This window comes from Gekko japonicus, unplaced genomic scaffold (genome assembly GCF_001447785.1).
Source record: "Gekko japonicus isolate JY-2015 unplaced genomic scaffold, Gekko_japonicus_V1.1 scaffold70, whole genome shotgun sequence".
Lineage (NCBI taxonomy): Eukaryota > Metazoa > Chordata > Lepidosauria > Squamata > Gekkonidae > Gekko > Gekko japonicus.
The window spans coordinates 1013536-1034223 of NW_015167529.1; the positions used below are offsets into that span (position 1 = coordinate 1013536).

Here is a 20688-nt window from a genome sequence, read left to right on the forward strand (position 1 = left end):
TTTGATGGCCCATGGTTGGGTCACTATCAAGATAAATTAATCCTAATTTAGAGAGACCATGTACTCTATCCAGCACAGTGATGCTCATAGTCAGTTAACTGCAGTAGGAATTATTCTTCGATCAGCAACAAACAGCCTAAAAACTACTTAAGTAGTATTTCATGGGAATTCAACCCTGAGGACACAAATTATGTTTTCATTTTTTCAGGGCCTAATTTTCTATATCTCGAGACACAAATGGTGCTCTTTATTAGGAAAACAGCTAAACTACTGTCTCTACAATTTTACATAGCAGTGTGGAACAAGTGAGGAATCATGAGAAAGGAACCCCATTTCTCCCTTGCTGCCCTTCTCCTGCTCAGTGTTTTCTCTACTCGGTCATTGTCTCCGCCTCTCTAACTGGTCTCTATTGCTTCCCTTCCCCTCACGCTTTCTGCCACCTCCTTCTCCTCATTCTGGTAGCCATCACTGATGTTCCATGCCAAACCTTGACACAGAGGTCTTGGTGTCCATTGCAGTCACTATGGCAACTCAAATGGTCTCAGACTCTGACAGTTCACACACCCTTATGGCTGTACATGTGCACGATGTCATCATTAAGTTTACTGGAGGGGGTTGTTGCCCCAAACAGAATTGCTTTTTACAGAGTTGGATTTTTCAGCAAACTTGGGGATTCTTCTGGGTTTGCAAGATCCTCACTGGCCATTGAGGGCCAGCAGAATTAGATTTGGTTATGATGAAAATGCAGAGGAGGCCAAATTACTGGGGAGGAGTCATGGCTTTGTGGTACTGGGTTGGAGGAATTTTAGGAAGCAGGGCTTGCAAAGCCTTCTTTCTGAAACCTTTAAGGTGTTACTGCACGTCAGCATAAAAGCTACAGATGGAAACGAACTGGCTCACACAGTAAAGTTCATCACAAATTTTGGCTGGTTTGTGGTTTGCGATGCAATGTTTGTGGAAAGGTGCCCAGCATGAACATTTCACGAACTTTGGTGCTGTTTCCGGTGGTTTGGGAATGGATACATTTCCAGACAGACTGTCTCCAATCAATTAAACTGTTCACAAAACTCCAAGGCAACAGGGTGGTGGTGGAAGTCCCCAGCTTTGGAAACACCAAGGAGCCCTCCAAAGCTTAACAGACACTGCTGGCTGCCAAAAACAGAGTTCCCATTCTGCTCTGTGGGATCAGCATGCGATATATATGCTCAGCTCAGCTCTAAACCCTCTGTCAGCTGTTGGCAGTTACACAGAGAGGCAGGGAACTTGTTAAAAGCAGACTAGCAGAGCACAATCCCTTCTGATGATAAACTCCTCTCTCCCACTGGGGTTTGGGGGTGTTAGATGGACTCAGGGCTCTGAGCCACTCCGTCTCTCTGCTTGCACTGAGCAGAGGGACATAGCTAGTGGGTTCCACAGCTGAGGACCCACATTTTGATTGTGAACTCCTCTCCCCTGCTAAGGTTTAGATGTGTTAGGTAGAGCCACCCTGTCTCTCTGCTCATGCCGCACGGAGGAGGAGGAGGAGGAGGAGAGTCAGCTGGAGGTCCAGGATGAGTTTGGTGTCTCTAGTTTGCACATGATCTGTTCTATACAGCCCTGAACCTGTGCTTGTCATTTTCCCAGAAAGCACTTTTCTGGGGGCACTTACTTTGGGGGGGGGGCATAATTTGGACCCTGTAAATCCTATCACCAAACTTGGAGGCCAGGCAGAGGAGAGTCAGCTGGAGATCCCATGCAAGTTTGGTGTCTCTAGCACGTGGGCAGGGGGCATCCTACTGAATCACAAATCTAATGAACTGAACCAGTTCATTTAGCACCAAAAAGTCTGTGACAGTCTGTTGTTTCCGAATCGGGCACACCATGAACTGAACCGTTTTTTCCCAGTTCATGCCCATCCCTAATAACACCCTAGAATCTGGGTAAACTCTCACATATTATCTGGTGCATCCTCTTCATAACCTTATCCATAAGCTTAAAAACAAGAGGTATTTATCTATTTAAAGCATATCCAGCTACATCTTTCTCCCAGCCAGGGTGTCTGTCTGTCTGTCTTTCTCTCTCCCCGGGTATTTTAGCTACAGAACTCTGTTTTAAGCCAAGCACAAAACTCAGGTCCATTCTGAATCTGGCATTCACTCTACATTTTCTTAGCTCTCGACCTGGTTCCCCCTTGCCTCGGAATATCTGTTTTCATTCAGTTTGGTATGAAGATTTTACTGTGTCAGTACTTGCCTCAGTGACTGGGTCATTAGCTGCCTGAGCCAAGTAATTCACGGCAAGGTGATAAATACAGAGGGGGAAATAGGGGCGGGGGGGGGGAAATGACAGAGATCAATGAAGCCCTTTCAAGTTGTCTGCTTATTGTTCCCTTCGAATCAGAAGCAGAGGAAGGAAAAGGTGCCGCTCAAAACCACTTTCAATTACCCTGGGGCAACACCATACTGACTGCGAGGTCACCCCTGAGCAGTCATAAAGCTATGCAGAAGGTACCATGAAACTCGATGAACAAAGAAAGTGAAAGCGCCATGCAGTACAGAGGGAGATTAACCTCCCGATGTGGCTGTGGAATAACTGCGAGAAAGCAGATGCGTGCAGAATCAGCCTTTAGCTATCTCAAAAGCCTTTTAAAGCAGTTCTTTAAGCCTGGCTAGAGAGAAGGTCAGCAAAGTAGGAGCTTTTGTTTCCTCCTCTGTGAGGCTGTTCTAGAAGAGCTAAGCAGCAGTGGGGAAGGCCCCGGTCTAGGAAGCTGTTGACTGACGAACCTTGGCAAGAGAGGGCATGGCAAGGAATGGGAATCTTTAACAGGGTGTGTGAAATTGAAAAAGTATGTATGCCAGCACCCTTCCCCAGTCTCCTCATATTCGTTTTATCCAGAGCCTCTGTCCCACTCCCCCCCCCCCACTTCCCCTCAGGCCAGAGGAATATGTCAGAGAGCCCAGATCAGTGTAGAGGGAGTAGCACTGGAAATGCTGGTGGGATAGCAAGTGTGTGGGTGTGTTTGAAAGCCGCTTCAAAATTCCTACACTGAAAGTATTTCTGCTTGCAAATCATCACGCATGCACTTGTATGTACTTGTGCTGGGAAGCAAGGATTGGGAAGGATTTAATACTCTTTGGAGGGGCCCCCTCAGGGTGTCTTCTCTCTGGCTCAGGCAATACTGTCACTCACCTTATGGTTCAAGCTCAGATCTTCTTGCTGGCGCTTGGTAGTCTGTAAAGGGTAGTTTTGTATTGCTCTAACCCAGGAGTTGATGGACTCAAAGCAACCCATCTGAGAGACTCCAGGTCCAGTTCACTGGCGCTTCCCAGCTGCTTCTGCCATCACTGTCTCCTGCTTTTCATTCCCAGCCTTTGGCTGGCTGAGAAAGTGAAGTCCAACAAGTGGCTTCAGAGCACCTTTCTAGTATTTTCTGGATCTCAAAAGACTGAGTCTGACTGTGTCTCAACCTTCACTTTTCTTCATTGACAGCTTCCTGGCGTTTTAGGCATTAACGCACCAGGTGCTGACCTGCGCTTGTGGGGCCGAATACTTTCTAATGTGTCTCAAGCAGTGCAACAGGTAAGTGTCTGGGGAGCTGGAGGGCACAACTGAAGCTCAAACTTCATTATTGTTCAGAGCTCTGTGATCCTGCTGAAATTTTTTTACCCAAAGTAGTCTGGGGCAGGTTGTGTCTATGTCTAAAGGCAGAGAAGGCAGAGGATAAAGGCATGTTTATGTATAAAGGCAGAGAGGCCTATTAACTCTTTCTTCTCCTATTATTTTCAGCTCAGAATAGCCCCCCTGCAAATCTATCACCCTGCAGGTGAAAAAGCAGCCTGGGGAGACTGATTCTGAATGGCAACTGCCCCTGCTACATGGGGGGGATAAACACGGGCAAAGTGCGGCTTTTTAAAGCCGCACCAAAAGAGACACGTGGCAGCGGGGTCACATAGATCCCCTGAGCCACTGCGCACTTCCTCCCCAGCACGATCAGATGCCGGGGGAAGGGAAGCGAGGCAGCCGAAATGCGCATGTGTGAGCATGCGCAGTTCGGCCGGGAGCCGGGATTGCTACAAACGAAGAGCGCACCAGCGATCCCACGGCCGCGCTTGATGCGGCGTCCCAGGTAAGTCCTCCTCTGGGGGTGGTTCTTTTTTACAGCGCGTTATTGACCTGAAGGGACGGATCGGGGACGGGTACGAGCCGATTCCCAGATGTTGCGGTGTGCTCGCTCCCGTTTGCCGCGCCCCGATCCGTCCCTCTCCCGGGCCAAAATCTCCCGTGTGACCGGGGCCAAATGAATTGTAAAAGAGATAAGCAGCATCTTTCCATTGCCCTGTCCAGAGATACAGCCAGGTCAGGACTGTTTTAAGCTTTAAAAACACAGAGGAAAGAGTAAGGGAACTCTGCAGTGTAGTCTGTGATCCTCTTGTGAATGATCGGCAGTTTTTTCTATGGTTGCCAGCTCTGGGTTGAGAAATACCTGGAGGTTTTTGGGGTGGAGCCTGGGGAGGGTGGGGCTGGGGAGAGGAAGGATATCAGTGGGGTAAAATGCCACAGAGTCCACCCACCAAAGTTGCCATTTTCTCCAGGGGAACTGATCTCTGTAACCTGGAGATCAGTTGTAATACTGGGATGTCTCCAGCCACCACCAGGAGACTGGCAACCCTAGTCCTTTTCCTATACAAATTTACCCAGAAATAAATCTCACTAAATTGAATGTATACCATTGCAGTTTCTTTGTCTTGCAGAGGTGCTGCTATTTATTTTAGTTTACTTTTTTAAACTTTTCAATTTGTCATGATTATAATAAACTGCAAAACATATAACAGCCATCACAAACACATTAATAAAACCATGCATTGTCTCCTCACTGAATTATTTTCTAGAGGGACATTTTCACCAGCGCCCCTTTGGAAGGCTTGGAATGATGGCACCAACCTCACCTCCAGGAGATGGTGTATTCCATCAACCAGAGGCAGCAGCTGGAAAATCCCTCATGCCAATCCCAATAAATCTGACCACAGCAACCACTTGTTTCCACAGGAGAACACAATTTGTTGATCTCAGTGCACAAGCACCTGAAGGAGGCAGTCCTTCAGGTACTCAGAGCCTGAGCTGTTTAGGGATTTAAAGATTAAGAACAGCACCCTGAATTGGGCCTGAAAACAAATTGGAAGCCTGTGTAGCTAGAGTAGCCCTGGCTCATCTTGGGTCCCACTAAAGACCCGTGTTTTGGAATAATTGAATTTTCAAAATCATCTTCAAGGCCAGCAACACATAGAATGAAACACAGTGATCTAATGTCACCAAGGCATTGTGAACTAAGGAAAATGTGTTTTGCCACAGCTGGCTGATGGAGGTGTCAGGGCAAATTCAGACACCTGAAGGATCTCTCCTTATATATAATTCTCTTTTGGTGTGAACGTTCCACATGCTTCCACAGCATTTGGCTCGCTCAGCTACCACTTGGAAGGTCTGCCAATCCCCTGGCTGCATTGCCTCGCTGCGTTGCCTCAGTCCCGCCCACAGAGCCGGCGCCCAATGTCTCAGCCTCAGTCTAGAGGGAGCCGGCGAAGGGGATGGATGATCCACCAGGCGGAGGCTTAGGAGACAGCCCGGTTTGGTACAGGAAAGCTCCCCGCTGATTATGAGCGACGGGGATTCCCTTTTCTCCTCCGTGCTTTCAGCCGCCACTCAAGAGTACTTGCATGCCATTGGCCAGGTGCTGGGTCTGCTCCTGTTCCCCGCCCATTTTCACTTCAGCCCCTGTTCCCTGTCAGATTTACTGGCAGACAGCTCTTTCCACACCTATGTTGGCCTTTGGGAGAAAACTTATTGGGGCCAGTCCTGATAGGGTTGCCAACTCCAGGTGGGAAATTCCTGGAAATTTGAGGGATGGAGCCTGGAGAGGGTGAAGCTTGAGGAGGGCTGGGACCTCAGACAGGTACAATGCCATAGACTCCACCCTCCAAACCAGCCATTTCCTCCCAGGGAACCACTGTTGCCAATCTCCAGGTGAGGGCTGGAGATCACTCAAAATTACAACTGCTCTTCAGGTAGCAGAGATCAGTTCCTCTGGAGAAAATGGTGGACTCTGTGTCATTATACCCTGCTGAGGTCGCCACAGCAAATTGACACTGAGTGCCCAAAGCTGGGGCACTCTCCCAGAGCCTCTTTCTAGAGCTCATTGAATTTATTTCCACAATGGGCCTTATTCCTAGTCTCTCCTTATACATAATTCTGTTTTGGGGTGGCAAGATTCCATGCACTCCCTCAGCCATTGGCCCGTCAGCCGCCACTCAAGAGTACTTGTGTGTCATTGGCTGGGTGCTGGGTCTGCTCCCCTTCCCCGCCCACTCGCCCTTCAGCCACTCTGCCCTGTCAGAATTACTTGCAAACAGCTTTCTCTCTTGATGAAGATGCTTCTCCTGCTTGCCTTCTGTGTGGGACTTAACTTTTCCCTCAGTGTCTGTTGGTAGGTGTAATTAAATGGCAGTTAGCTGTGTTTGTAAAATGGCTCCCGTCTGTGTGGTTGTTTGTTTAAAATGTTCCCCCATAAGGTTTAATTGAGCTGTAGTTCCAGAGAGGGGCCTGCAGGGGTATCACTCACTGTGTTGAATGGGGCTTCCTCATCTGCTGGCCTACAGTTCCCAGCTGCCCCAAGGCCAAAAAGTGTGGGAAAAGAGACTGTCCCAAGGGGCAGGGCAGCATCAATATAGTCTCCAGCCCGTTCAGGGAGGAGGCTGTCTTCGTCCTACGGGAGGTTAGGAAATGCTCCTGCTGCCTGTAGTGATGAGACTGTCGAGGCCACAAGCCACAGACGTGGGGGAACCCTGGGAGGCAGCAGAGATTCAGCCACTCCACAGTCGGCTGGACTGGGGAATGAATGGAAGTTTCCCTGCTCACTTAGGTTGAAGCGGAGCCAGAGGCCGGTCCAAGGAGAGATCCTATCCTGAGCCCACAACCTCCAGAGGTAGTGTGCTCCATAATTGTGTAAATAGTTAAATAAATTCTTTTATTTGGGCTACTAATCTGTGTTGTGCTCTGGCCACATAGTCTCCCCCACTCTGCACAATAACAAAGGGAGGGGGTAGCCCAAGGAAGCAAGGAAAGGCTAAGACCCTAGGGTTGCCAACTTTCCAGGGATCCCCCAAAAATTGGGGATTACATCTCCAAATAGGGAGATTCGGCCAGAGGGGTCTCACTGTCCCTCTAAAAAGGCAGTGGCAATTTAGTGAGTGGTGGCAGTGAACTTAAGGAGTAAGATACGCCCACGGGAGCTGAAGAGTGAGGGGAAAATAAAGGTAGGTTGAGGAGTTTCTGTGAAGGAGATAGGGTTGCCAACTCCAGGTGGGAAATTCCTGGAAATTCCTGGATATTTGAGGGGTGGAACCTGGAGAGGGTGAGGTTTGAGGAGGGGTGGGACCTCAGACAGGTACGATGTCATAGACTCCACCCTCCAGTGAGAGCCAGTTTGGTGTAGTGGTTAAGTGTGTGGACTCTAATCTGGGAGAACCAGGTAGTGAAGGGCGGGGTATAAATCCAATCTCTTCGTCTTCTCCCAACCAGCCATTCCCTCCTGGGGAACCATTGTTGCCAACCTCCAGGTGAGGGGTGGAGATCACTCAGAATTACAACTGATCTCCAGGAGGGAGGGCAGAAGTCAGCTGTAGTCAGAGGGGCAGATAACGGCAGGTTGATAGTTAGCTGGGAAGGGGATGGGGTTGCCAACTCCAGGCTGGGAAATTCCTGGGGATTTCAGTGGTGGAGCCTGGAGAAGGTGGGGTTTGAGGAGGTCACCACAGCAAATTGATGCTGAGTGCCCAAGGCCTTGGCACGCTCCCTGAGCCTCTTTCTAGAGCTCGTTGTATTTATTTTCACAACGGGCCTTATTCCTAGTAGTACATAAAGCAAATCACTCTCAATCTATGAACCTGTTCCTTCAGTGGGAAGGTAACTCCATCAACAACAGGTGAAACATCTGGTCCTGGTTCAACATTCCCCTGCACAGGGTGGGAATTAGTGGCACTTACTGCAAGTGGGTGGCCCAAGCCCTGAATGGGATGGGTGCTAGTTGGAGCCTGCTATTCTTCTTCTTCTCCCTCCTCCATAATGGGAGATGGCTTATGGGTAGTTGGGGCTTCCCAGCCCAAGGCCCAGGCAAGGTACCCCATTGGCTAAGACTGCCCCTGAAACTCACCAAGTGACTTTAGGCCAGTCATTTTCTCTCTGACTAACCAGCCTCACAGGATTGTTTCCCCAATTAAATAGAGGAAGGAAGATCAATGTGTAATCCTTATAACATATATATTATTAAAAACTTGTGACCTATTTTCACATGCATAGTGGACCCTGCCCTGGAAATACTGCCCTCTAAAAGGAGGGGATTTCTATAGAGAGGCTGAGTGAGCGGTTGCCTGGCGACAGGAAAAGAAGGGGGTGGACTCTTAATGAAAAGCACTTCTCCTGAGGAAGTGACTATTTCTAAATTTCTGAAGAAGAAAAAAGTCTGTGGAGATGGAGAAAAGCAGTTGACAGAAGTGTCGCTGTCTTCTGATGTGACCATTCGATCCTGAGTGTTTGTAGGATTTCTGCTGTGACTGTGCAGAAAAGTGGCTTCTCAGAGCTTGTGTAGAAGAGAGACCTTGCCAAGTGTGTGATACAATCTATCTGCAGTTTGTGAATCAAGAGCCCAGAGACTAAAGAGACTTCCTTCTTTTTTCATCCTGACTTTGGAATTGCTCAGTAGAATTTTAGGAAGGTAGCCATGATGGTCTACAATCTAGAAGAACTAGATTGGAGTCCAGTAGCTACCAGTTCTGAGCTCATTGTTTTCGCCCCTTGAAATAAAAGCTATTTGTTTAAGTGTTGTTCAGGTTTTGAATGAGGCATCCACAATTCTCTGACCACTAAACTGGGCCTTTTAAGGATAAGAGGGTTTACACATTCTGCTCTGAGCTCCTTGGGAGAAGGGTGGGACAGAATTGAAAAAAAATGTTTTAAAAAAGCTATAGAAATGAAATAAATTTAGAGAGCCGGAGAAAATAAGGGCAAGATGCATTCTTTTGAACATAGGCTTGCCAAGTCCCCCCGGGGGGCGGGAAACCCCCGCCCCAGAGGCCCATTCCCCGCCGCCGGCGGATCGGGCCCTGGGGGAACCCCACCCCGGCGTGCGCATCACCAGGAAGTGACGTTATGAGACCAGGCACGCTGGGGGCGGGGCCACAGTCATCCAAGGGAAAACTCTAGGGTTTTCCCTCGGATGGTCGTGGCCCCGCCCCCAGCATGCCCAGTGTCATAACGTCACTTCCTGGTGATGTGTGTGTGGTGTGCGCGCGCAAAGCGCGTGCGAGCACGCTCCAGCCGCAGACCGGGAATCCCCCGGTAAGGAGATTTTTCAACTTGGCAACCCTATTTGCACATCAAAAGCCTGTGAGAGGTAAGGTTTCCTTTTATTGATATTTTCAGCAAGAGATTCTGCTCTGAGAGAACAGTATGGTGTAATGGTTAGCCTCTAACCATCGGACTAGGATCTGAGAGATCCAGCTTTGAATCCCTAGTCTGCTTGCTGGGTGACCTTGGGCCAGTCACAGCCTCACAACATAACTGACTTCACAGTGTGGTTGCTATGAGGATAAAATGGAAAAGGATAGAATGATGGAAATTGCTTTGGGTCCCCACTGGGAAGAAAGGTGGGGCTATAAATGAAATAAATACACTCCACATAGGTGTATCCTTCTGCCTCTAGTACAACTGCTCATAAAGATGCTTTGTTTCACTACAGCTAATACGTAGGTCAAGTGTTCAGGATCTTTTGTCTGTTCTGCGACCACTTCTGCAAAATGGAGAGCCAGAATCCTTATGGCAGCTGATGAGTGTTTTATCTGATCTTCTCTGTGGCTACCCCGAGGGAGGCGGCTCCAGAATAATCTCTCTCAACTGGTACGAAGATAATAATTACAAGGCCTTCCTTGGCGTTGACTCTACAAAGAAGAAATCTTATATTTATGATAACACAACCAGTAAGTATTTCCTTAGTATGTGACTCTGCATTAGATCTACGGGATTGGATAAAGATTGATCAGGATGATATTTACATAATTAGTTATGTTAGGTAAATTGCTTAAACAATTACTGTTTCATCTGTGTCATGTCATAAGGTAAGCTGTAGCCACTACAGCAGTGCAAAGTTACCAAAGCTGTAATTTAAATTTGGCTAGCTGGTTTCCTCTGTTGTAGTATCGTGGCTGTGATGATGACAAGCACCAGATGTCTCAAAGAGAGCTACAGGGAGACTCAAACTAAGCCAGTGATGGATACTCTGTCCGTTATGGAAATAACTTTGTAAATGTCATTATTGATGAAGTAATTTTATTGACTCAAGAAAAGTTTTTTAAGGCCCTGGTCACACGAGAGGATTTGGGCCAGGAGAGGGACGGATCATGGGCGGAGCAAACGGGCGCTATCCCACCGCAACATCTGGGAAGCGTTGCGCGCTCGTCCCCGATCCGGCCCTTCCGACAATAACCCGCAGCAAAAAAGAACCACCTACCGAGGTGGTTCTTTCTGAAAGGCCACATTAAATTAAATGCTGTTGCTTTTAGTTTTACTCAGGACCACTTCACACCTTAGTGCAATGACTGGTGTTCCCTTTCCCTCTGTTATTGTTTGTCATACATTCACTTGTTTTTCCATGTAGCATTGTACATGAAAATGTCTTTCCAATATTCTGAGGAAAGTGGTTGACCTAGAATGAACACCTAGGGAGCAAATCCCAAGCAGGTCTACTCAGAAGTAAGTCCTTTGTTATTCAGTGGGGCTTACTTCCAGGAATGTGTAGCCATAAGGACATGACTTCTCTTCAACATTTGAAATGGCCTTAAGTGGCATCGTACTCTTATGGTATGACAGGATAAACAGAATGATTGTCTGTTCTAACATTTGGTACAACTTGAGGAAATACCTAAAACCCAAGATGTATTTCTTCATCATTTGATAACAATATAACAATATGACAATAATTTTTGTTTGAACTTTTTTTCTTCCTGCTCAGTTGCCTTGGAAACTCTGCTTAGATAGATTTTCCATACAGATCTGGTAGTTTAGGCAGCTATAGGTTAACTGTATCTTATGCATGCCATGATCTGAGCCTATTTTCATTTTTCCTTTTGCATTTGGCATATGTTCACATCTTTAAACCTAGACATCTAATTGTCCAGCCAGCATGGTGCAGTGGTTAAGAGCAACGGACTCTAATCTGGAGAACCTGGTTGGATTCCCCACTCCTCCATATAACCTATAGGTGACCTTGGGGCAGTTACAGTTCTCTCAGAACTCTCTCAGCTCCACTAGCCTCACAAGGTGACTGTTGTGGGGAGAAGAAGAGAAGGTGACTGGAAGCTGCTCTGAGACTCCTTATGGTAGAGAAAAGTGGGGTATAAAAACCAACTCTTCTTCTTCTTTTGGATTGTTCCATCCCATCCTAAGAACTCCTCAGAGAACTGCCAACAAGATTGGCCCTATCATGAGGTAGACCATAGTGAAAGGGCTTAGGTACCACAACTTGAGTACCAATAAAGAACAGAAAACAAATGGTCAGTTACTTTGTTATATAATTTAGATTGTTTGTCCTAGTCTAGTGGTGCTCACTCTTTGGCTCACAAAGAGACATATTTGCAATTACTATAAACCGAAAGACTACTGTATGTTCTGGGCACCATCCCACCAAACACACACATCACGTGTTGCTGTATAGGTAAATAGAAAAGTGAGTGCTTGAGGCAAGAGCTGCTATGGAATGGGAGTATAATACTGCCTCTGGGTTGCCATCTTTTTTTTTCTGCCAAGAATTCTGAACCTTTACATTTTCTCTAATGCTGTCAAAAAACCTACACAACACCAGCTTCTGTAAACCATCTTCTTGTGACTGCTGTCTCCTCAGAAAAAAAGGATTTGGATTTTTTTTCAGGACCTACAGACTTTTGCTAAATGGGGTGGGGGACAGAATCAAGCTGTAGTCTTAAACATATTTACTTGCATCATAAATCTTAGGAATGATAAGCATTACTTACTACTGAAATACTTACTCCAGTGGCAGCAAAAACACAAAAGACCACTATTTGGATAACAAAGAAGTGGAGAAGAGAGCAGTCTTAAGCAGATCTACTCAGAATCCCACTAAGTTCTGTTCAGTGAGTCTTAGTCCAAGAAAAGTGTTCTTAGGGTATTTTGAAGAGGCAAGTTCTTTCCTAAACAGAAATATTTGTATATTTCAAATTTATACACATTTTACATATCTATACATATTATATGTATTTCACAAAAACATGTGTGTGGAGAAATGTCCTCCACTCTAGAATTTCAGTCATTCTGACTACACTCTGTGTGTGCTCAGGAACCCAAAGGCAAACTCAAAGCTGTCGGAAAGGAGGGGGTTGTGGAAGGAGCCATCAAGCTCCAAGCACAAAGCATTCATGCTCTTAGTTATCTTAATGGCTCCGGCCAAAGCAAGACAATGGTTTATCACCCTGCTAGAAGGTGATACCCAGAGACAGAGAGGGAAACAGCCAAATTGCTAGAATGTATTTTCTTCAGGGGTCATTTCGTAGAAAAAGAGCTAGGGGGACTCATTAGCATAACTCATTAGCATATGCCACACCCCCTGACATCAGGGGCTTGGTGGTGGACCTGCAAGGCCAGCGGGAGTACGAGGAAGCCCCGCCAAGGCCCTCCCTGGCCCCAGGCAGGCAGGGGTGGGGAGAGGCGGGGAGAAAGCAACTTACCCTCCCTCTTCTCCTGCCTCCTCCTGGCTGAATGAGGGCTGGAAGCAGGGTGGCTGGAAGCATGGGGCGGGGCTTCATCATGTGCACCTCACCCGGGGGAACTGCGTACTTCTTTCCCCTGGTTCCCCCGGCGTCCCCCCCCCCCCAAAAAAAATGACCTCTGATTTTCTTCCTTGTGGAACGGGAGTATGAATGACTGGGGTGTGTGTGTGTGTGGACTATGCCCAGGGCAGAATATAACTTCTTAAGACAAAGAGAAGAAACTCTCTTATTCTTGCATCTTGCTCTTGATTTGGAACTATACGCTATGAAGGACTAAGGTTTATCTAGTGATTTCATCTTGTCCACATGGCCAAGGACAATAGGGAGAAGACACCCAATCAAGAAAACTAAAGTAATTGTGAATTTTAAAGTACTGCAATTTCAAGTAATACTAGCCAGTGCTATTTAAACATTGTTTAGGATAAGTTCCATGTGTAGGGATAAACATTGTTTAGGATAAGTTCCATGTCTAGGGAAAGGGGCTGTGTTTTTGTCAAACCAGGCCTCATTTGCCATGGTTCTTTAGTTTTTTTTGGTTCTGTATGTCTCTTATCCTGTTTTCTTCTGGTTGGGAGGGGAGTCTGGGAGTGTGTGTGTGTGTAGCTGCTTTGCTGGAAGTTGTGCTAGCTTGTAACTGTGTTTATGTGGGGCCTCTCATCTTTGGGAAGAATGCGTGTTTGACCTTGGACACCAGATACTGCTAGATACTAAGCTTGCAGGTCCTGGGGGAGGGTTAATGGTGCCCAGTAGATTTTGGCGGGCTGGATTTCTTGATGTGATTGGACTAGTTATTGGGAGGGTGGGCTGTTTGAATCATGTATAATGCCAGAACTGGTGCCAAGGGAGTCAGTTCTGACATGGATCATCTTAGCTTGAAACATCTTTATCTCTCAATAAACAAATCACTGCCAAGAGAGTGTGGTTCGAAGTAAGTTTGATCAAGAGTCTGACAGTTTTCACCTTTTCTTTGTAGCATTGCTCAGTCTGAGCAGACTATTTGTTTTTTTATTCATGTATTAAACTTCCTTATATATTGAATGCTCTCAGCCTGATGTCTGATAACATACCTATTTGGTCTTGCTATCTGCAGTGTGGTAATGGAGAGGGACAGTGGATAAAAATCAGAAACCATATGATGCTATTCTTGTAATGATGGGGTTAGCTGCATGGAGACAGCATTAACTCAGCCTCTTAATTGCTCAGCCTCTTAATTTCCCAGAAGTTGGTATAGCTGCAGTTTTATATGGACTAAATGGAGAGAGCTGAATCTGTAGAATATTATGAACAAAGGTTATTATGGACAAAAGTTATATGGGCCCCGGTCAGATGTGCCGGAAAATGCGTGGGGGGGGAGTGCGGCTATTTGCGCCATCGCATTCTGATGCACCATTATGCGTTCAGACGCGACGGCGGCTTCCCCGTGGCAAAGAGGACGACGGGGGAGAAAGCCACGCGCCGGCGCAATCACACCCAGGGAGTCCGCATGCAGCCCGTGGGAAACCACTTGCCAGTAGGTCGTCCCAGGTACTTTTTAAATGCACATCTTCGGCGGGATGCCACAGGTTTGCCATGGGTGCACTACGCCTCCCAGATGTTCCGGTCTGATCGTGCCCGGAAATCCACGGGACTATTGTGCCTTCAGCGCAGCAAATGCTCCATGTGAATGGGGCCATGATATATGTCTTCTTTCCTCTATCCCAACAGCACAATTTTGTAATGCATTGATACAAGACATGGAATCAAATACTATCACCAAAATTGCTTGGAATGCTGTGAAACCACTTCTGATGGGGAAAATCCTGTATGCTCCTGATTCGCCAGCTGTACGGGAGATACTGATAAATGTAAGAGAGATTCTCTCTTTTTCCAGCAACCTATACATAATACATTTTAACTAAGCACTCTACAAGGGTGATCCCCTGAACAACAAGCAATTGCTTACCAAGGTTTCTTTCCATTTCTTTGACTTGGTGGTCGCCATAAAAAAAGGCACAGGATCCAAAGTTGCTAAGTACTCCGGAGGAGAGGGAGAAGGGCGATCCAGTAATTTGTCAGGTTATTGCTGCCTTAAATACAGATTTTTTATTTATTTATTTATTCATACCCCACCTTTCTCCCCAGTGGGGACTCAAAGCAGCTTACATCATTTTCCTATCCTCCAGTTTATCCTCACAACACCCCTGTGAGGTAGGTTAGGCTGAAAGAGTATTACAGTTTTAAAAAGTAATTTCAGCTAATACATCATAGGTATAGTCTCCTATACGGAAAGGAGATTGTAAGTGGCTCTGAGACACCTCTGAGCAGTGAAGGGAGGGGTATAAATCCAATTTCCTCCTCCTCCTCCTCCTCGTTCTGATTTCCCAGTCTGAAATAGTCAAGTTCACAAGAAGTAGAGCTGAAGCAAACTTCAATCCACTTCCTTATTTACTTATTCGTTTTCATTTATATGATACATTTTAACATGCCAGAGGGTTCTCACAGTTACACTGAAATAACACAGCAGCATTCTGTCATTGTATTGCTTTTCTAGCAAAATGCTATGCCATCCTCATAGCCTTAACTAACTTTACCTCCTTCAGTCTGTAGTTTTTATCTATGGATCCCTTGTGTATTTCTGCTAAGGGAGAAATGTTTTGCTGTGTGGGATAGCTCTACAGAATTTGAAAGCCTCATTTTGTTTTTCTTCCCTCCAGATTTTTTTTAACTAATCAGGGCCCTAATAAAACCTAGTTTTACAATGTTGTGTTACATTAATCTTTACATATATTATTGGCAACCTGGCAAATGTAGCCAGAAAGTTTAATTGATCAGTGTGCCAGATGTGAGAATTGTTGCTTGTAGCAGAATTCCAGAGTAGCCTCCATTTGTGGAATCTTGATTTTTTTGCTGTATGACAATAATAATAATGATATTTATAACATATGCACATGCTCTTCACAACATGCACAAGCTCTTCCTGCCTCTTTCTCTTTCAACTTCTTATTGTCCCAGGCAAATTCCACATTTGAAGAACTTGAGCGCCTGAGACTGATCACTAAAGCCTGGAAAGAAGTGGGACCTCAGGTGTGGAACTTCTTTCATGGCAGTGTGCAAATGAACATGATTCGGGTATGTAGAAATGGGAAGTCAACAGTCAAGGATGAATGAAAATTCAATATTTGAATAAGAATAAACCTGAAGATTCTCAAGAACATAAAAAGTACCTTGGTAGATCAGATGAAGCACCCATCTTATGTTCTTATGTCCAACACTCTATTTCCAACCAGTCCAATCTAGTCCAGTACTCTATTTCCAGCTAGGGGGGCAGCAGGAAACATCTGGAAACACAAAGCTCAGCAACAGCTTATCTTCTCTTAGGTAGTTTAATTTAAACCAGCTTTTTGAGCTTTGCTTTTCAAAGTTAGCTGCCAGGATTGCTTCATCAAAAAGGAGAACATGAGAGGGAGGCAAAGAAGAGGAGCTGCAATCCTTTCCTCTCATGCCATTTTCTTGCTGGAAAAGCCTCCACTGCACCCCACTGCTTTTATTAGGTACCTTAATACAGCAATCCTTGAGGTTGTGCAGGAAAGGTGGGATATAAATTGAAATAAAGAAATAAATGTTGTTTCAAATAAACACAGAAGAAATCATAATCTTCTGTAATTCGCCTTGAGTCAAAGTGAGAGAGGTACATTACACATTAAATAAATAAATAAAGGAAGGGTTGAGAACATTACATTTGTCAGATAACTTTTAAGTCAGGGTGCATTCAGCTATTTCCCACCTGGACTGAAACAATATTATTTTAAAACATGTGAAATTAGACCTGGTGTGTTTTTTTTAAACCATAGGACACTGTGCAGAATCCTACAGTAAAAGGTTTCTTAAATGAGCAGCTGGGTTCTGAAGGTCTGACTGCAGAAGATGTGATCAGTTTTCTGCACAATGGACCACCAGAGAGAGGAAGGGGAGGCACGGTGAATTTTGATTGGAGGAATGTCTTTAATGTCATCAACCGAACTCTCACTACAATTTACCAGTACCTGGAGGTGAGTGGGACTTTCCCAGTTTGTGGGCATTTCCATTTCTATTGGCCTCACAGTCATGTCTGTGTTTTAACACAAGCGCTTCTCCCTAACAAACACAGGGGAAAGTCTACACTATGTTTGGAAGGTCTCCTTCCTACATGGAAGCAGCAAGTTGCAAACCAGTGGCACAGCTATTACCTGGTTGGACAATTTGCACATATTAAGTAGTCGATCTGTTGTGTGGGAGCAGCTCTTGCATGGCCACAGGTGCTTCTTTTGGATTTGCATAAAGACTGACTTCTCATCAGCACATAAGCCTCATCAGCACATAAGCACATAAGCTTCCTAGAAGAAGATAATTATACATTTTAAATAATTCTGTTTGTTTATATACAACTGATACAGATCAATGATTTATTTACACATGTATTTACTCACAAGAAGATAATACTATTGATTTGTAAAACATTGCAAATAAATTAATGAGGGGCATGTTAATGAGACACAGAGCAATTGATCAAAAAGGAAGCTTCCAAATGTTAGGCTGTGAGAAATAAATGGATTAATTAACGGCTTCTATGAACCCAAACAGAGGAGGGTCTTTGTTGTATCTGTGCATGATTTTTTTTTTGGGTCTTTCTTAGATCCAGGTGGTCAGCCATGTTGATCAGAAGCAATAGAACAAAGTTTGAGTCCAGTAACAAAGTTTAATCGTGGGTATAAACTTTTGTGTGCATGCACACAAAAGTTTATATCTAGAATTAAACTTTGTTGGTCTTTAAGGTGCCACTGGACTCAAACTTTTATCTCTTTGTCATTAGCTTTATCCAAGTGTCAGTAATTCTCCTGCATCGTTACATTGGATATGAATGGATCATTCAGTTATTATTAATACAAAAATCTGCAACTTATTTTTAAGTCATGACTTTAAATGGCTTCAAATCTGAGCATCCTCAAGAAAGTACCTTGCAGGATCATATAAAAGACCCAACAAGTCTAATACCCTGTTTTCAAACGGCGCCAGCAAGAGACCTCTGAAAACACAGAGGGTTGCCAACTCCGGGCTGGGAAATTCCTGGAGATTTTGGGGCTCAGCCGAGGGAGGACAGGGTTTGGGGAGGAAAGAGAGCTCAACAGGATATAGTACCATAGAGTGCACCCTCCAAAGCAGCCATTTTTTCCCGGTGGAACTGATCTAAATTGTTTGGAAATTAGCTTTAATTTTGGAAGATTTCCAGACCACACCTGGAGGTTGGCAACCTTGTGGAGGATATGGCCGTCAGTGGCTACTAGCCACGATGAATTAAAGGAACCTCCATATACAGACACTTCACGCCTCTGAAATTAGGATTGCCAGCTCTGGGTTGGGAAATTCCTGGAGATTTGGGGGGTAGAGCCTGGGGAGGGACAGGTATAGAGAGGGGGGAGGGACTTCAGTGCAGTACAGCATCATTATACTTCAGAGGGGTATAGTAAAAATGTCATAAAATCCACACAATTTGCCGTATAAGGCTCAGTGCTGATACATCAAAATTTATCAGATACCACTAAATGTTTGGTGCTTTGGTAGTGTAAGGACAGAGTATCAACAAAGTTTATGAGCCTTGCACTTACTACTCCAAAGGTGGCTTATTTGCTGGCAACCCTGTGAAAAAAAATAGCCCCCCAAAGATGAGTGTTCTAGTTCCCAAGGGGGGTGGTGAGGGTTTGTCCCTCTCAGACATGGATTGCACATAATCTTTGCCCCTGGCAGCTGTGTGAAGGCCCCTGATGGAAGATATGGGAAGGGTAATTTCCCCCTTCTTTCCCCTCTTCAGCACAGCCCACCAATGTACACAGCTATAATTCCATGTTGGTTCCTCAGCCCTGGAAATGAATTTTCCCAGGGTTGGACAGGACTGTTAGTGGGAGAGGAAAGCAGGGAAGATCACCAACTGTCACTGTCTAGAGCATCTGATAAATCACTGGATCCAGCCCAGTCTGCTTACGAGTGGTATGAAATATCTTTTTTCCCATCCCCTTTTTTAGACATTCATCCAACATGATGAAGAGTTTCGGAGAACTCAAATGTTTGCACACTGTACTTTGGTCGATCATAGTCAAAAGTATTACATGACAATTATCTGGGGATTATACTTTGGACCAATACAACTACCTGCTGTCTTGGCTGCTGTGTTGGTGGTCTCAGGGGTGTTATTATTATCTTATCCATTGCCTGTGAGAACCATGTATTTATTATTGCGCCTCAGTTAATCTCTAAGTTAAAAAAACGCCAGGGCACTTTAATATTCTTTATGTAGCACTTCATCCTTTTTCCTTGGGCTGCTGCGAATGTACATATTAGGAAGCAGTCCCATCGGATTCACTAGGACTAATTTTAGGGACATCATGTTTAGAGCTGGGCTTTTGGTGTTAAAAGTCATTTCAAACTCCCATGCTGGTTATCCACATTTACACAATTTAAATAAGCAGGGCAAGTGGACTACCTCTGACAGTTGCTTGCAGGGGTTCCCCTCCTTTTCTTCAGTTCCCCTTGATTTTGTTTGTTTGCTTTCAGATTATTCCACAGATAAATTGCTTTTTGTATTTTTTTATTTTGCTTCTGGGGGGAGGAAGCTGGGGTGGAGTAAAGGAGCCTTTTAACCATTTTCACCCGTGCTATTTTCATACTACAAATTGCCATACCAGATACCATTCTTAATAAGAACTGAGGTACAGCAGGGGGGTCAGGTTCCCTCAGCCCACCGGCAGGGGATGGGGAGGGGAGGGCTGCCAAATCCAGGCTGGGAAATCCCTGGAGATTTGGGGGTGGAGCCTGGGGAGGACACAGACCTCAGTGGAGTCCAGTGCCCACAGAGTCCACCCTCCAAATCATCCATTTCCTTCAGGGAAACTGATATCTGGAGATGAGCGATAATTCCAGGGGATTTCCAAGTCCCACCTGGAAGCTGGCATCTGTAGTACAGTACTGTGTGCAATGTGTTGTTCTTTCCAACCAAGTAAGAGTAAATTTAAATTTCATTTGGGGAATATTCTGCTAATAGGTTTTACCTGGGGTATTTTTGAAGTTGTAGCTTTTTACTGCTGGCAACAGTATGAATTTTAAAGGTGTAATTAAAGTAGCTCCAAATCCTATTTCAGAGACTTTTCATCTGGTCATTGATTATGCTCGGGTTTTCACTGTGGGGGTCTTAGCTGAGCAAAAGACATGATGTGAAGGTGAATTCTTTGGGTGGGACAGGATGTCTAAAACAACGGACTGATTATTTCTCCTGGGGTTTTAAGGAGTGGTCTTGGCAGGCATTAATTATAGGCCTATGTCTTTCTGACTGATGGCTAAGGGAAGGGCAGACTCTACACGAATACATGAATAATGGTGGAAGGAAACTCAGTGCAAGCAGTTGCTTGCTAACTTCTGTTTTTATGTGGTAAATCTGAAAGATCAACAGTTGTATGTGAGTGTTTTAATCTGTTTTGCTGGATTTGTACGAAGCTGTAGTCTGGACTGGAAGTTTGCACGGTGGGAGGGAGGGATACATGTCTTCCCTTGAATGGTTAGATTTGAGTCCAGTAGCACTTTGGAGACCAACAAGAGTTTCAGGGTATAAGCTTTCAGGGGTCAGTGCTCCTGTGTCTGACAAAGGGAGCTTTGACTCTCAAAAGCTTCTTCCCTGAAACTCTTGTTGAACTCTAAGGCGCTACTGGACTCAAATATAACTGTTTTACTCCAAACCAATATGGCTACCCTCTGAAATTATTTCCTTGAATGGTTAATGCCTATAAAAAGTGTCCCCTCCAAACTGCTTTCCATCCGGGGGGGGGGAGAGGAACAAATATCTCCATACCTCTTCCCCATCCAGAGGGGGGGAGCTGGT

General features: G+C 45.3%; 1 protein-coding gene across 1 annotated transcript in view; it reads left to right on the plus strand.

Moving 5' to 3' along the window:
• Positions 1 to 20688, plus strand: part of ABCA4 (ATP binding cassette subfamily A member 4) — a 175784-nt gene that overhangs the window by 49540 nt on the left and 105556 nt on the right. The window contains exons 7-11 of the mRNA XM_015413325.1: positions 3469 to 3558; positions 9767 to 10004; positions 14511 to 14650; positions 15798 to 15914; positions 16637 to 16834. Coding sequence (XP_015268811.1) covers positions 3469 to 3558; positions 9767 to 10004; positions 14511 to 14650; positions 15798 to 15914; positions 16637 to 16834 — 783 coding nt within the window. The remainder of the gene's footprint in view (positions 1 to 3468; positions 3559 to 9766; positions 10005 to 14510; positions 14651 to 15797; positions 15915 to 16636; positions 16835 to 20688) is intronic.